The sequence below is a fragment of the Talpa europaea genome, assembly GCF_964194135.1.
Source record: "Talpa europaea genome assembly, chromosome: 10".
NCBI lineage: Eukaryota > Metazoa > Chordata > Mammalia > Eulipotyphla > Talpidae > Talpa > Talpa europaea.
The window spans coordinates 30255132-30271307 of NC_140077.1; the positions used below are offsets into that span (position 1 = coordinate 30255132).

General features: G+C 54.1%; 1 protein-coding gene across 6 annotated transcripts in view; it reads left to right on the forward strand.

Annotated features, from left to right (window-relative positions):
• The window catches only part of ARHGAP22 (Rho GTPase activating protein 22), a gene marked incomplete at its 5' end in the record, with an annotated part of 141371 nt that extends 125507 nt beyond the window's left edge, over positions 1–15864 (forward strand). For all 6 annotated transcript variants that reach the window (XM_084244415.1, XM_084244417.1, XM_084244420.1 and 3 more), the window contains 6 exons: positions 6133–6340; positions 9216–9348; positions 10331–10404; positions 10906–11027; positions 12049–12952; positions 15438–15864. In XM_084244415.1, coding sequence (XP_084100541.1) covers positions 6133–6340; positions 9216–9348; positions 10331–10404; positions 10906–11027; positions 12049–12952; positions 15438–15666 — 1670 coding nt within the window. In that variant the 3' untranslated portion in view covers positions 15667–15864. The remainder of the gene's footprint in view (positions 1–6132; positions 6341–9215; positions 9349–10330; positions 10405–10905; positions 11028–12048; positions 12953–15437) is intronic.
• Positions 15865–16176: the final 312 nt, after the last annotated feature.

Here is a 16176-nt window from a genome sequence, read left to right on the forward strand (position 1 = left end):
ATGAACATAGGCCTTGCGGGAAGAATTTAGGTCTGAAGATCTGTCACCTACCAACTGTGTGACCCGAGGCAAATTACATAAATTCTCCGAAGCCTCAGCTGCTCTTCTGTAAAATGGGGACATTAATACCTACCACACAGGGCTGCGCAAGATACTAGGCATTATGCCCCAGCCACCCTCCCTGGCTCTAGAGCGCCTGCCCCAGGCAGGACAGAGCCTGGAAGCCCTGAGCTCCAGCTCTGAAGTCAGCAGCAGCCCAGCTGTAGGTCCGGGCTTAAATGCTCCCCAGGTTGGGTGACTCAGACCCAATTACCTGGCCTCTTAAGCCCCCGTAGCTCTACCCGGAGTGCCTGCTTTCTAGTCTGAGGACCCAACCGGAGCTCCTAACGCCAGGCTTCGGTAAAGGGTGCTGGGACGCGTTGGGAGTGGCTAGTATTTCTATGGTGCTAATAGCATGAAGGAAAAGGGGGCTAGGAGTTTGGGACGGGCGCTCTTCCACGGGGGCCAACTCCAGGCGTGGCATTTCAGGAACTTACAAGTCCCAGGCCCTCCCTCCTTCCAGGGTCCGGGCCCCGGGCGGGCGGCGGGCAAGACGCTACCTGCGCGCATGCCGGGCATTCCTGCCACTGCTGCGCCGCCGCGCCCGGGCGAGCCATGGGCCTGATGCCGGCCGCGAGGGCCTTCTCCGGGTGCCGCGCCTGCCCGCGGCCGCCCTGCCGCCTGCCCGCCTGCTGCGCGCCCGCCGCCCCAGGTAGGGCGGGACCGGGTGCGGGCGCCCCGCGAGTCCGCGGGGAGAGCGCGCTGGGACCTCGGCCGGCGCGCACGGAGAGCGCTGGGCTGGGCGAGCGGCGCACGGGACCCGGAGGGAGCCCGGGGAGTGTCGGGGGCCGGCAGGGGCTGCGCGCCGGGCTGGGGGCGGCGTGTGCGGGAGGAGACATTGGTCGGGACCCTCCTTCTGTCCCCTGCGCTGGGGGTGCGTGTCCCGCGCCGGAGATAAGGAGACTGAAGCAGGCTGGGGGTGGCCTTGGAAAGGATCCTCGTCGTCCCCACCGCTGTTGAGAGGATACGGGGGATGCTGCCGACTCCAGCCCGTGCTCACCGCGTCTGCCTCCCTGGACCGCGGAAGGCCTCTGTCTGTGCTGCCCCGGCCGGCTGACCCCGGGCTGGCCACCACCAGGAGGGCGGTGACCACTGTGCCCTGCCCCCACCCCCACAGCGTGCTTACCTCGGCCTGTATTTCCCCTTTTCCTGCGCTGACTTTAACCTGTTGGTTGGTGAGGCCGGATGGGCAGGAGGAGGCAGGGAAGGGGTATCGTTGGGAGAGCGGGTGGGATTTGTCTTTTACAGCCCTCAGGGCAGCTCTCTGGCTCTCTTGTACTTGGGGGGAGGTGGAGGGAACCAGCGTGGGGAAAAATGAAAGTGTGGATTTGCAAACCAGGGCACCCACGCCCAAGAGGATGCAGGTGTCCTGGGGAGTGGAGATGAGACCCAGAAGGGATTAATTTCCTAAACTTGGGGAACCTCTGGAGAGAATGTTAGAATCATTTTCCTCCTTGTGTCTGTTCCCTGACTGTGGCTTCCTGGTCTCCCTGACTGTGGCTGCCTCCCTTTTGCCCCTGCACCAACTGGGAGAACCACAGAATGGCCAGAGCAGGCGTGAGGTGAGGTCTGTGCCCAGGGATCAGCTCCAAGAGGGAATCCGGGCTAGCTCTCTTTCTCATTGGGCCCGTGGGACCAGCTCTGGGCCGGAAGAGCACTTTATCAGGCCCCTGCTTGAGTGTGTCTGCTCTGGTCAGCTCTGCTAAGGCTGTCCACAGTCCCACAAAGTGGCAGAGACTGAGGCTCAAAGAAGTTGAGGACTGTGCCCAGGTTATGCCAAAAGAGATCTGAATCAGCTGATGCCTCAGCCTGTGGCTTCCTGCTCCTGCATGGGATTCAGGAAGAACCGGGCTTTGCCAGGGAGCAGCTGGCAGGGGAGGAGGCCCAGCCCTAAGCCTGTCAGCAGGTTCATCCAGAGGAAGGACAGCCTCTGCCAGTTTCCTCTCTGGTGGCAGAGCCGGTGCTTTGTGAGAGTGTGGGCTGGGACCTCGAGGAACTCACATGCTGGCTGGGTTTCCAGTGATCTGACAAACCTACTGCAACTGGTTCTTGGCAAGGCTCTCCCTCCAAACGTGCCAGGAGGGCTGAGGAAGTTCAGCACCGCTCCTCCAAGCACTGCCAGGCTGTTGAAGAGGTCCTGGTTGGTGGGAGGTGGTGGGCAGAGCCCCCAGGCAGATGGAGGCCAGGCCTGTAGCCTGAGTAGAGGGTGCCTCTCACAGGACATCTGGGAAGGAAGCCCTGGAGGCTGAGCTGGAGGGAGGCTTTCCTATAGAGCTCATGGAGGTGTCTCCCCTCAAAGGGTAGTAGGGGGGGCAGCTTACACCTGAAGCCTGTGTAAGGTCTCAGGCAAGGCTCCATGTACTTGTGCTGGGAATGTGGGCTCAGTGCCAGGGCTTGATGGGCAGCTCAGTCCCAGGGGGCAGGGCCTCAGGGAAGCCCCTAAAGACAGGAGTCATTATTCCCACTTTAGAGATGAAGAAACTGAGGCCCAAGAAAGGGGACCAGCTACTCCTCAGTGGCTTAGCCAGGACATGCACCCAGATTAGTGCAGAAACAGGCTCAGAATCCCTGTCTTTATGGCCCTCTGCTTTGACCATCACCTGCTGCCTTTGTCCCCACCCTAACCCAAAACTCTCACCAGGCTCAGCACTGTGAGGGCCTCTGGGGGAGTCTTGTCATTTCTCAGAGCCCCTGAGCAATGTTCCAGGTGAGGGCTCACATGGCCCATGGTCCTTTACCAGGGCAGGGTACTGATGTGCCCCCACCTCTTCAAACATGCAGCCTCTTCAAACATACCCACTCAAGCCTATCTTGTGACCTCTGCTCGTTCTTAGACCCTAGGTCTTATGTCACTTCCTCCATGAAGTGCCCCTGTAGAAGCACCCAGCACCATGAGAACTTCCCTGTCCCACTCTCACAGCCATTTTGGAGGGGGAGGGAGGAGGGAGGGTCAGCAGGGCTCCATGGAGGTGGCAGTGGTTGTGCTGAGCTTGGCATGAAATAGCTGTCCTCCATCTGACCCACATTCTGCAACTCTAAGGCTGGTGGAGGAAGGGGGCCTGCCTATCAAGTTTGGAGTTTGTCCTGGGGGCGGGGGTGGGGGGTGGCAGGGAGGCAGCCCAGGTGGCTTTGATAGGATTTACATGTTCCTGTTCCTCTGGGTACCTCTGAGGCTCTCTGATACCCAGGACAGCGTCAGGCACAAGTGGAGAGTGATGGGTGGGTGAATGGTAGATGTCCTGGGACTGGAGCCTAGAGGAGGCTACATGGTATTACCCAAGATTCGTGGGTCTCAGAAAATTTTAGAATTCTTTTCCCTAGTGTCCCTCTTGCCTGATTGTGGCCTTCAGTCACCTATGAGCAGCTGAATGCAGCAACTCAGGGCTGGAGTCTGACCTGACCTCTCTCCAAAAATGTTTCAAACATCATACTAGCCAAATAAGAACATCTTGCGCAGTTGTGGCCCAAGTTTGAGCACAGGCACTTGAGCCCTGACTGAGAAAGCTGTGGGGTCCATGACTCCAGGACCAGCTAAGATGATGAGGATGTAACAATAACAGTAAATCCCTAAATTAACTATTGCGTGAAGCTGAAATGTACTAATATATGAGAATACACTGATATATGTAGAGTCACACCTACACCACAAATGCCAGGTGTTGGCTACTCAGCACTTTACACACACACACACACACACACACACACACACACGTGTGTGTGTATATATGCCCCCTGCACACATGCATGCATGCACAGTACCCACACATGCATAGACACACGCTTCTCCCTAAAGCACTGATGGTATCACTGGGTACACTCCACATGGGTGTGGTTTCTAAAACACACGGGCGAAGTCTTCATCCTTCCTAGAAGACACAGAAGTATACTTTGCCTTTAGGTTGAGGAGGGTGAGAAGGAACCTTTACTGCGTCCTGCTCTATGGCAGGCATTGTACTGGGGATTGATGTGTCATCTTTCTAAACAGCCATTGTGTGCAGGAAGCCAAGAGTCCTACTGCTCACTGGCAGGGGAGGGTTGATCCTCTCTCTGGGTGACTCACCATCCAGGTCTCAGGAAGCCACATGCCTGGGCTGCTTTCACTGAGACTACAGCACTGCCTGCAAGGGAACCTTGACATCGCGCCCCCGGTACACCCAAATCCACCCTGCTGCGAAAGGCTCAGCATTGTGGATGTGGAAGACATAAGGCATTCCCAAGGCCTTGGGAAATTTGGGACTGGGAGAAGTCTGTTTCTCATGTTACTCTCACTGCAAAATAGAGAGCTCTGTGATCTCAACTCTGCTTTTTGCCTGGGCTACCAGGAACCTCTTAATCCAGCTGTATATTTGTTGTCATAGGTTTCTCCATCAAACGTTCCTCTACTTTCTCTCTTCCAATATCCCTCATTTGTTTTCATGTCCTGTACTAAAAGTTTTGGATTTTTTGCTTCCTGATTTTTTTTTTGCAAGTGTTATTGAATGTAGCACACAGAAAAATCTACAAATTACAAGTGTACAGTATGAAAAATGGATTTTCTCAAAGTGATCACAGCTGGGTCGAACAGTGTCCAGATCCAGAAACAGAGTATTCCCAGCATCCTACGAGCCACCTTCTGGTCACTGAACTACCAAAGTAGTTATGTCCTGACCTTGTTTTCCACTTTATATAAACGGAGTCATGAAGTGTGTGCTCTGGGGTTGGTTTCTGCTCACAACTGAGTCCTTATTTTTGTTTTTATTTTGGTAAAATAGACGTAACATACATAAAATTGAACATCTTAACCATCTTTGAGTGTATAGTTGAGTGGCGTTAAGCACAATCATAATGTGCAACAGTCATCACCATCATCTCCAGAACTTTTAAACTATGCCCATTAAATAATAATCCCCAGTCCCCACTCCAGGGGACTCCAGGCCCTTTCTACCTTCTCTGTTTTGTTTTTTTTTTAAAGATTTATTTATTCATATAAGAACTGGTGTACAAGCCAGAGGCATGGGGCGGGGAGGGGTGAGAGGATTCACCAGAGACAGAGTGGGGAACAGAACAGGCAGGTTGACTGACAGTTACTGCTGAGGGGAGCAGCGGGCAAGTTGAGAGGTCTGCTGCATCATGTGGGTAGCCCCCTGGCCACCTGGGGATCAAACTCGTGCTGCAGTGGCTGCGGACAGATTCATAGGTTGCTTCTTAACTCCTTGCATCACCAGGGAGGCCCTAGTTTCTGTTTTTATCTACTTACAAAACTCATGTAAGTTGAATCGGACACAATTTGTGCTTTTGTGGCTGGCTTCTTTCACTTTGGACGATGTCCTCAAGGCTATAGCGTGTGTCAGAATTTCCTTTCAAGGCTGAATAATATCTTGCTGTATGGACAGACCATATTTTGTTTATCCATGCATCTGTAGGTGCTTCCACTTTTGGGTTGTTGTGAACAGTGGTACGATGACTTGGGCATACAGATAACTCATTGACATCCTCGTTGACATCTTTGGGGTATATACCCAGAAGTGCGGTTGTTGAATCATGGAGTTTTGTGTTCGATTTTTTTGTCTTGTTGCCTGAGCTGTGCCTCACTGATTCTCATTACTGTCCTGTGCCCCAGTGTGAAGAGACTCATGTTCCACATCTGTTGGTGGGCATTTGGTGACTGCCTGCTTGGAGGGACTGCAAAGAGTGCCACTAATAACATTATAGAGGGCCTATCTTTTGGTGGATATAGTCCTTGGTTTTTAAAAAGTACTCCATTGGGTACAGAGGTTAGTGTAGCATAAATAATAGATAAAGTATATAATGCATGCTCCCAGGGCCTCCGTGAAAGGTTCCTCAGGCTTGGACAAGCTTCCCTGGACAGGACAGGCCACATGTCTGCTATGCCTTCCTGCTCCCTGCCTGGTGTGTGTGCCCTCCTGGTTTCCAATTTATTCCCCCAGGAGGAGCCATCTTTGGTCCTTCATCGCACCCCTTGTCCATCATTTGAAGTGCCCACCCTCCACTGAGCTGAATGGTTGAGAGTGACCAGATCTTCTCTGTGCCCAGGGATCTTTGGGCAGCGCCTAGAGGACACAGTCCACCATGAGCGGAAGTACGGCCCCCGCCTGGCCCCCCTGCTGGTGGAACAATGTGTGGACTTCATTCGGGAACGCGGGCTCACTGAGGAAGGGCTCTTCCGCATGCCAGGCCAGGCCAACCTGGTGAGGGACCTGCAGGATTCCTTCGACTGTGGGGAGAAGCCACTATTTGACAGGTGAGTTCCTAGGGGATACAGATGGGGCCACTTGCCCATTTCCCCCTGCCCATCCTCTCATGGTGCCAGCTCCAGTGGGCAGGAGTGGGCTGACATCTCGGAAGCTTGATAGTAGGATGGTGGGTGGGATGGTTCCCCTATACTGGTACATGTGTGCTTAACCAGACCTCCCAATGGGCACAAAATCACCGCAGCAGCCCTGGGTCTCCTGTCAGGAATGGGTGCTGCCACAAATGAGGCCCCAATCCAAGTAAAAGAAAAGGGTCCCCTCCACAGGCTCCATTCAGGACCCCAGGCCTCAGCAGGGTCTGTCTCTTGGCATTGCTTCTTCCCTGTGACTCACCCCTTCAGTGGCAACATGGAACAGTAGCTCAGCCCCACATCCGCTCAGGTTTCGGGACAGGAAGGGAGTCCCCTCCACCTGCCTGGATCCATCACTGGTGCTTACCAGGTCCTCTGTAGAAGCCCCATCATGTAGTTGCCAAGACCAGGTCCTGCCCCTACATAGCCAGGACAGATGACAAACAAGTAAGCACACACAGGGAATCATCACTGGGTCCCTCCACCCCCACCCTGCATGGCCCGTAAGCACAAGCACAGAGTAGGGTGTGTTCCTGGTTCCCAGAGGGTCGTTGCAGCAGGCAGCCTGGTGACTTGTACATCCCCACTCCTGAAAAGTGGAGTCTGGTGATAAGAGGCAACCAGAGGATCAGGAGCAGGAAATATGGGCCAGGGTCCTGTGTGGAGAATTGCAGGGGACAGGCAGGAGACTATGGCCCTGTTCTGAAATTGATACTGACTTGGGGGGATCCTTGGAAATGAAGGGATGTCAAGGAATGGAGGTGTTACCAGATGGAGAAATTGAGGCTTTTGGTTATTTGCCTCAGTCCAGGTTGCTCTGACATGAGGGCAGAAGCTGATTTGGGCTCCAGCACAGGTCGCACGTCTGTGACTGCCCAGCCTCCCTCCACAAATGCAGTGAGCCTCAAGGAAGAAGAGGGTCAGTGCATCTGTACAGGAGGGGCTCGCAGGCGGCTGGGTGCCCATAGTGCTGTGGGCGACAGGATGAAATGTCCTCCTTGGGTGTTAGGGTTGGGGATCCTGGATTCAGACAGGTATGTGTGAGAGGGAGGAGGAAGTGGAGTTCAAAATAATCACCTAGAAAAAGCTCTGACCAGCTGTGACAGGGAAATATTGGTTAGTAGGGTGGAAGATGGTAATGAAGTACATTCCCAGGTAGAAAGAAGGAGAATTCAAAAGTCAAGCGGTGGGCCAAGGAGCTGGGCAGGGCTGGGCAGCAGAGACCTGTGAGCCAGATGAACTGGGGCCACCTCACAGGCGGGGGAAGGGAGGGCATCTCACAGGCTGGGGGCTGGACCTCCAAGGCCTAGCAGTCCAGTGATCTGTGGGCAGCCAGGGGGGTTCTGGCAGTGTGTAGCCAATGAGATCTGCAGAGTAGAGGGGGCTCTCTGTCCAATTCTCCAGAATGGAAATAATTCCACCACCCCCACCAAGAGGAGACCTCAAAACAAGCAGTTGATCGCACCACTTTGCTTTCACTGCGCATGTCTTTCCAAAGGCCAAGCATGCCTGTCTTCTCTGCTTCCTGTCCCTCCTCCATCCTCCTAGGGCTCTAGTCACATGGCACCAAACCCACTGGCCTCCTTGAGAGAAGGGACCATTGGGCTAAAGCCTAGAAACCTTCTGGGGCTGTAGGCACCCAGTAGAAGGGGTGGGCAGAGGTGGTGGCTGGGGAGAAGGCAGAAGACATGAGCAGTATCCTGTGTGTGTGAATTTGAGATGCCTGTGAGTATATGGAATCCCATATATTCAGAATCCAAATGCCAGAGCTATTAGGGACTCCAGGAATTTGCTCAGTGAGACCAGCCTTGGATAGCCAGGACCAGATGGCAGCTTACTGGCACAGCCTCATTCCACAGGTGACAGGCTTATTTTTCCTGAGCACTTCTCATGAGGTCCAGAGTTTAAATCCAGGGCCTAGAAAGGCAGATGAAATACCAGGGGCCAGGTCCAGCTTGGAAATCAAGTTTGGAGGTGCCAGGACTATTCTAGGACCTGAACCCAGAGCCCAACATGTTCAGGGCTTTCACCCACTATAGGGCCCCCCCTTCAGCCTGTGTAGCTCTTAGCTGGGAGCTAGAGACCAAGGCCTACAGAGGCAGCTGGGGCACTGGAAATGAAGCGATGAGCATGGGAGCCCAAGTGTTCATAGTTTGAGTAGATGCCCAGAAGCCAGAGAGAAAGGGCCTGACGTCTGACCTGCCTGGTCCCTGCTACCCTGTGTCTGGGGACAACCACTCTTTGAAGTAGCTCAGCAGCCTGCACGGCAGGCATGGGACCCCAGTCAGGTTGGCGTCAGCAAGCCCAGGCTCTGGCGAAGAACAGCAGGGCAGCTCCCACATCATCTTCAGAAGGCCCTGGGGATGTCCTCCAGGCCCAAAAGGGACACTTCATTCCCACTCATTTCTTGGCCAGTCGTCACAGGACCTCTTCACCTGTCTAAAGCACAGCCTGGGTTGTGCTTGATTCCTCCTACACAGAGCATTCACTGTGAGGGTAGCAGCAGCAGCATGAACTTCAGTCCCTTAAGTCCCTGTGAGGGAGTGCTGCTGCCCCCTTGGACTGACACAGACATGAGGCCTTCTGAGCAGGTGGGCTGTGCCTAAGTTGGAGCTCCGGTCCCCACCCTCTCTGACCCCAAACCATTGCTCCTGGAAGCAGCTGGGCCACTGACCAGGTAGCAAAGGAAGATCCCTGCAGGCACACCCTCACCAGAAGCTGAAAGCAGAAATTGCGCCTAGCAGGGTGGGCCACTCATGGTGCCCAGGCCTTATGAATGTTCCCTCACCTGCAGCACAACAGACGTGCACACAGTGGCCTCCCTGCTGAAGCTCTACCTACGGGAGCTCCCCGAGCCTGTGGTGCCCTTCGCCAGGTACGAGGACTTCCTCAGCTGCGCCCAGCTGCTCACCAAAGACGAGGGGGAGGTTAGTAGCTCCTGGGTATCCATCCCTGGGGTGGGCCTGCCAGGCACCAGATTGGGCAGGGGTACCATGTATCATCAGTACAAACTCTTGGGGACTAGCTGGAGCATGTTGTATGTTGGGGGGGGCCCTGAAGCATCTTGATCTAATGTGTATGGGAGAGTGACTGGAGCATCCCTCTCTGCAAGGAGGGGTAAGACTGGAGCATCCTGCTGTGAGTGGAGAGTCTCAGGTGGGGGGGGGGCAGTGGAACATCCCCTCTTTGTGCAGGACCCTCCCTGTGTGTGGGCTCCTCCTCTGGTAGGGGCAGGCACCTCCTAGGCGGGCACATTCCCATCACAGAGTGCAGAGTGTCTGGCTTAGGTTGACACCTAGTAGACAGTCCTCTTCACTGCCTGCTCCTCTACCCAACCCTGCTACCCAGGCCAGCCCCAGGCTTCAAAACAACCAGGCCTTTCACAAGGCCTTTCAACCAGGCCTTTCTACATCCTGTCTCCTCTGAAAAGAATTTGAGTCCTCCCAGTATAGAGCCCCCTCTGCCCCCCAACCACACACACAGGTGCCTGCCTAAAGCACCGTCCAGCTCCTGCTTGGAAAGAACTGTTTGCTCTCCCTGTGGCCATGTGGGAGATGAGGGTCTTTATCTGGCAAATATTTGTACCTCGATAAGTGAGCTGAGTGCTGGCCTTGACATTCCTCTGTGGCTCTGCAGAGGCACACCCTTCATAGCAGCTCCCTGAAACTAATCTGTTTCCTTAGGTCACCAGCCTGGCCCTGGCCTCTACTCGGAGGGAGATGGAGGGGTGGTACCTTCTGGTCACCTGGGGCTGAGCCATATGGCCACAGATGGAATTCTGGCCTCTGGTTCCACTCCCCAACTCCTGCCCATCTCCTTCCTCCACCCAACCCCTCGCTCTAGAAGCATCCTGGGCCTAGGGCCTCATTGCTGGTGTTTGAAATGCTGTTTTCCTCTCTCAATCCCAAGGGAACTCTGGAGTTGACGAAACAAGTGAGCAGCCTTCCCCTGGCCAATTACAATTTGCTCAGATATATCTGCAAGTAAGTGGTTGGGAGAGCTTCCTTCCCTGTGCCCTGGCTCTGTGCTCTTCACAGGGGGAACTTGGGTCATTCTCTGACCCCACACTTGCCACTGTGTTGATCAAGCCAACAGGCAGTCTTGAATGGCTCACTTCTGAAACAAAGGGACACACCATCCTGTGTCTTCTGTTGTCTCTGGGTGCCTTTCACTGTCTTCTCACTGGCTTTGACCTGGGCATGTAGGGTGCCCCATACCCAGTCTTTTGCCTGGGGAGTTTGAACCTTCCTGGGCCTTACTGCAAGTGGGAGAGTCACGTGTCCTCCTTCATGCTGATGATGGAACCTTGTCCCACAGCCTTTGCTTCTGACGACATTCCTTGAAGATCCTGGATCTTCCAAGTCTAGCAGAGGCAGCCAGCAGTACCTGTCAACTGTGGAAATGTGTGGGTGTGGACGGGGCAGGGATGGAGGCCTGGCATCAGGATTTACTTCTTAGCCGACTGTCTCTTCCTTACTTTACAGATTTCTGGATGAAGTTCAGTCCCACTCAAATGTCAACAAGATGAGTGTCCAGAACCTGGCAACTGTTTTTGGACCTAACATACTTCGGCCACAGATAGAAGACCCAGTGACCATCATGGAAGGTACTGGGTGTTACTGGGTGTACTGGAAGGTACTGGGATCAAAGTGATCCCAGCAAGTCCTCAGAGGCATTACACTGCACAGCCCGGGCCCAGGCCCGTGGAAGGGGTGGCTCCAGCAGCTACATCGCTGGGAACTCAGCAGGAACCTCTCTAGACCTCCTCACTAACCCCCTGTGTCCTCCTTCCCTGCCAATGGGGTCTCCCTCCCCAATGGGATTCAGCTATAACACAACAGGAAAAGGAACTTTGCCCTGAGAGTGGCAACAGTGGGTCTTTGGGTGAAGTTAGAATGGCAGGAGAGACTGGGGTAGGGCATAGAAAAGTCAGCATCTCTGCCCTTAAATAAACACAGTTTCTGGCTTAAGTAATTGCCACAGGCTCCTGGATGTCAGAGTTTTTGCAAACCCTGGGGAATTTGTTCTATAATCAATAATAACAATGATAAAAATAGCAGCTATTTTCAGTAAGTCAGTGTTCTACTAAATGCTTTACTTCTATCACTTCATTTTAATCTAAACAAGCAGCCTTTGCTGCAGTTATTGCCCCCATTTTATAGATGAAGAAACTGAAGGCAGATGACTGTCCATGAGCAGATGTGCCAAAGGGCACAGGTGCAGGCTGGCATGGAAATGACAGCCCATACTGGGGGGCTCTGTGGGAGTTTGTCCTGGAGGGTTTGGTGCGCAGTCATGCTGTTCGCGACAGGACGCCCACCACCAGTCCCAGCTAAGGAGCGCAGGGGCCAGCCAGTACTCACCAGTCACTTGCATCTGCTTTCTTCCCTCCCACCGGCTGGATGGAGTGGGCTTGGAGGCACAGCGCCTACATCTGTCAGAGGAAGGGGATTCTCGGGCATCATCCTTCCGTCTTGCCTAGACTTGAAAGATGTGATTGCCATGCTTTCCTTTGGGCCACGGATGGCAAGCTTTTGCATAGTTCTCTCCAGCTTAGCACCCCCCACCCTGCAAAGTGGGCTGGGAGACTGTCACAGTCAGCCTTTCTTGTTCCCTTTCTCTGGCAGGCACTTCCCTGGTGCAGCACCTGATGACCATCCTGATCCGCAAGCATAGCCAGCTGTTCACTGCAAGGCCCACCGAAGGGCCAGCTTCCCCACGAGGAGCCCCATCGTGCACCGTGGGATGGGACTCTGAGGAGGTCACGAGGGACAGCCAGGCAGCGCCTGGCAGCCCCAGCACCCCAGGTCTGCCCTCACACAGGACCTCCTCTCTGGACGGGGCCACAGTGGCGGCGCTCGCTAGGACCTCTCCCTCAGGCCTGGGTGGCCGAAGCAGCCCTGCCACTGCTAGTCCTGGGAAGAAGGTGCAGACTCTGCCCAACTGGAAGTCTTCCTTCCGGCAGTCAGGGTCCCGGTCTGGGAGCCCTAAGGTGGGCAGCTCATCCCTAGAGGTGCCCATCATCTCCTCTGGCGGGAACTGGCTCATGAATGGGCTGTCTTCCCTGCGTGGCCACCGTCGGGCCTCCTCTGGAGATCGGCTTAAGGACTCCGGCTCTGTGCAAAGACTTTCCACCTACGACAATGTGCCCCCCTGTGGCCTCTTCCCCAGCACTCCCAGTGTGGCCAGCATTGGGTGGTCCGGCGCCTCATCCTGTGAGCCCTCGATGGGGGGCTCAGTCAGCAGCTGCACTGCCTGCCGCGCCAGTGACTCATCAGCCTGCAGCTCCCTGCACACTGAGGGACCCCTTGAGCCCTCCCCTTTCCCCAGTAGCAGTGATGACCGCAGATCCCCAGACTTGGGCCACAGCCTCGATGAGGTGGGCACCTGCATCAGCAGCAGTGAGCCCAGTGACCCAGGCAGCCCTCGTCAGGACCATGCCCGCCACTCTGAGACTCTTCATAGCCTGGTCACGGAGCTCAGGGCAGAGCTGTGTCGGCAGAGGACTGAATACCAGACGAGCGTGAAAAGGTAAAGTGATGCAGTCTGCTGGGTGGCCAGGCGGCAACCCCTCTGTCCAGGCAGAGCACTCATGCCAGCAGCTCACCCACCAGCCCCAGGTCCTGGCAGCTTCCTAGAAGCAGCACTCCCAGCAGCTAGTCCCCAGCTTCCTTTCTGGGAGAATGCCCCGAGTAAAGGGGTTGGGAATAGAGGGAAGTAGGAGTCCTAGGTGTGAAAACAGGAGCTGTCAACCTTTAATAAATGAGTTAGAGCTCAGGGAGGAGGCAGGCCCCCACAGTGAGCATGGGGACAGAGGCGTGCTGCCAGCCATCAAGTATGGGGAAGTGCCTATGTGCGGTCCAAGTTATGGACCTGCTCAGCTTGATGGGGAGTGAGGACTCTTTCAGGATGAGCACTGGACTTCCTCTAAGGATGGAGTTGGCTGTGCTGAGCCAAATCCTCCCTTCTGCTCTGGTCTGAGGGTTGTAAGCTTGTTCACAAATGGGCTCTAGTTTGGCTCTCGTAGCTTCCCTGTGAGGAAGGTGTTTCTAGCTCTAAGGAGCCAATGTTTCCATGAAGTTCATCAGCAGAGCTTACATTGTACCTCACATAATACTTCCATCAGCATCTCAGACCCCTTCACCTCCTTGCCCCATTGCAGGCCCTACCTGACCCATGGGCCCAGATCCTACTTGTTAGCAGAAGGCAACAGTGAGTTCTGAAAGCTTCCTTTTTTCCATCAGAGACTGGAAGTGGGAGGCATTCCTGTAATTCTCAGCTTGGGATTTCACAGGGAGCTGGAACAGCAGTGTTGATCTTTTGGTTTTGTTGGCAGTGCCTCCTAAGTACCCGGTGAGTGTCAGGCATGGGCAGGAACTGTGTCCTATGGCAGAAGACTATGGGAAAGGGCTTTGATGGTAGGGGTCCTGGCTAGGGAAGGTCGCAGCAGGCAATACCTCGGCCAGGACTTAAAGAACTAATAGGTTTAAGGTGAGCAGGGAGGAGAAAGGACAAGCATGAGTGAAAGCCAAGATATAAAATTGTGGGGAAACCCACAAACATAAGCACAGGGATTAGAATTTAGTAAAGATGCAAAGTGAAATCATTACTGCAAAGGTAAGTTCACAGACAAAACCATAGAGTACATGGTAAGCATTACTGTGCAGAGCTGGCTGGAGACAAGATCAATGAAATAGCGTCTCAGGTTCTGGGCTGAGGGGGAAGACCAGACTATAGGAGTGGTTAGGAAGAAAGGTCAGGGGCTCAACTGTGGACCTGTTAAGTTGGAGATGTTTATGAAGTTTCTGAGTGGTGCTGAGGGCGATTGAGATTGAGAGGTAATCAGTACGTATGTAGATGGTGCTTCAAGTTTGGAGCCTGGATGAGGCCATAGGTGGCATAGAGGGGAGGCCTAGGCTGAGCACCCGTGGGTGTTCCTGGAGAGCACCAGGGAAGGAAGAAATCAGCAAAGAAGGGCTCTGATTAGAGGAGGAAGAGTGAGAAGGGTCAGGGGGAACCTGGCTGCCACTCACCTGGGGGCTCCAAGCTTCACAGGTGGAGGGTAGGGTTACAGGGAGGTTTGTTCCTTTCTCCATGTTGTGTTGAACATCTAAGGTGGAGGCCTGGGCCTCATCCTGGATGGCATGGGGAACTGATGTTTGCTCCAGTGTTGCACTGTGCTAGTCTTCTTTGCTCATACAGCTGTAGTGCTTGAGGGAAGGTTGTCCCCTACACTTTTAAGAAGAGGACACCAGGGCTCAGTGCAATTTGTGTCCTGTCCACAATCACAGGTTTAGTACATCCCTAAGACCTTACAGGAGGTCATCTGCTAGAAAATACAATGAGCCAATCTTTGTACAGTGTGTGTCAACCTCCACATAAGCACACGGTGTAGCTCTGTGGTGACCTACAGGAACAACAATGGAGAGGATCAGAGACACTTCACTGAGGATAAGACCTTTGAGCTTGGGTATGAAAGAAGAATAGAAATGAAAGAGACAACCCAAATGGAGTTTCCTGCAGTTGCAGTGTCCCCATGGAGGGGATGGGGAAGCAGGAGAAAGGCCTGAATGTCAGGTGCCTTATAGAAGAGCAAAGGTGGGGAGACAGTTTCCTGCTTCCCTCTCCATGTAAGGACCTGTCCTGCTCTCTGACAGCTTGGGGTCCATCCCTCACTGGGACAATTGGCTGTTTGGCTGCTCTGGAGGGTAATATTTTAGTAAGGACTTAGTGAGGCCCCAAGTCTTGAGTACTGAAGGTACCAATCCAGTGGCATCTCTGAACCACAGGCTGAGGAAGAAGTTTTCCTGGGGTGAGATCCTGTTGGCTCATGGGTAAAATACCAAAATCCTGTGAGGAATAGGTGAGGTCTGTCGGGTCTTGCCCAGAATAAGGTGCTGAGTATCTTTCCCTGTGCAGCCACCTGACCAGCTCCATCCCCGACTATGGTACACACAGGCATGCCAGACCTAGCAAGCCAAAATCTAAAACACTGTCTTTCCTCTTGATTTTTAAGACTCGAAGAAAGTAGTGCTGACCTGAGGAAACAAAAGTCACAGTTAGAAGAAGAACTGGACCAGGAGAAGAAAAAGTACACGATGTTGGAAATAAAGCTGAGGAACTCAGAGCGGGCGCGGGAAGACGCAGAGAAAAGGAATGAGCTGCTACAGAAGGAAATGGAGGAGTTTTTTTCAACTCTGGGGAACCTGACTGCTGGAGCAAAAGGTGCCAGGGCCCCAAAGTAAAGGAATGGGAAGAGCTTGCTTCTGCTGAGTCGCTTGCCCTCCCTTCAGCAGAGATGACCACCTGCCACCTGAGGAGCCAGAAGCCCCGGCAGCCTCAGTGGTGACAGGTTCTCCAGAGCCAGCTGGAGAGAGATATCCTGACACCCCAGGGAACTTCCAGGAGCCCTCACCCCACACGGGACCTCATTCTGTTCCAACCATGCCTGGTCTGGTGTCAGAGGGGATAGATAGTCCAGTGCCCACCAAAACAGATGGACCTGGGATCCCCATAGCACACCAGGAACATTCTGCGTTCTTTATTAAATTTGCTCTGGAAGCATGATGCCTGATGACTGACTCCTTTATGGTCATGTGAAACAGGGGTTACCAAGTGACCTCTACTATTTCTTGCAGACTTGAAAGTGCCCAAGTTATCCCCATGGGTGGAATGTTGTGGGCCCTTCAGAAGCAGAGTGTCAAACACCCTGAGTGCCGCCCAGCATTGTCATGGCCACTGAAACTAGGTTTATG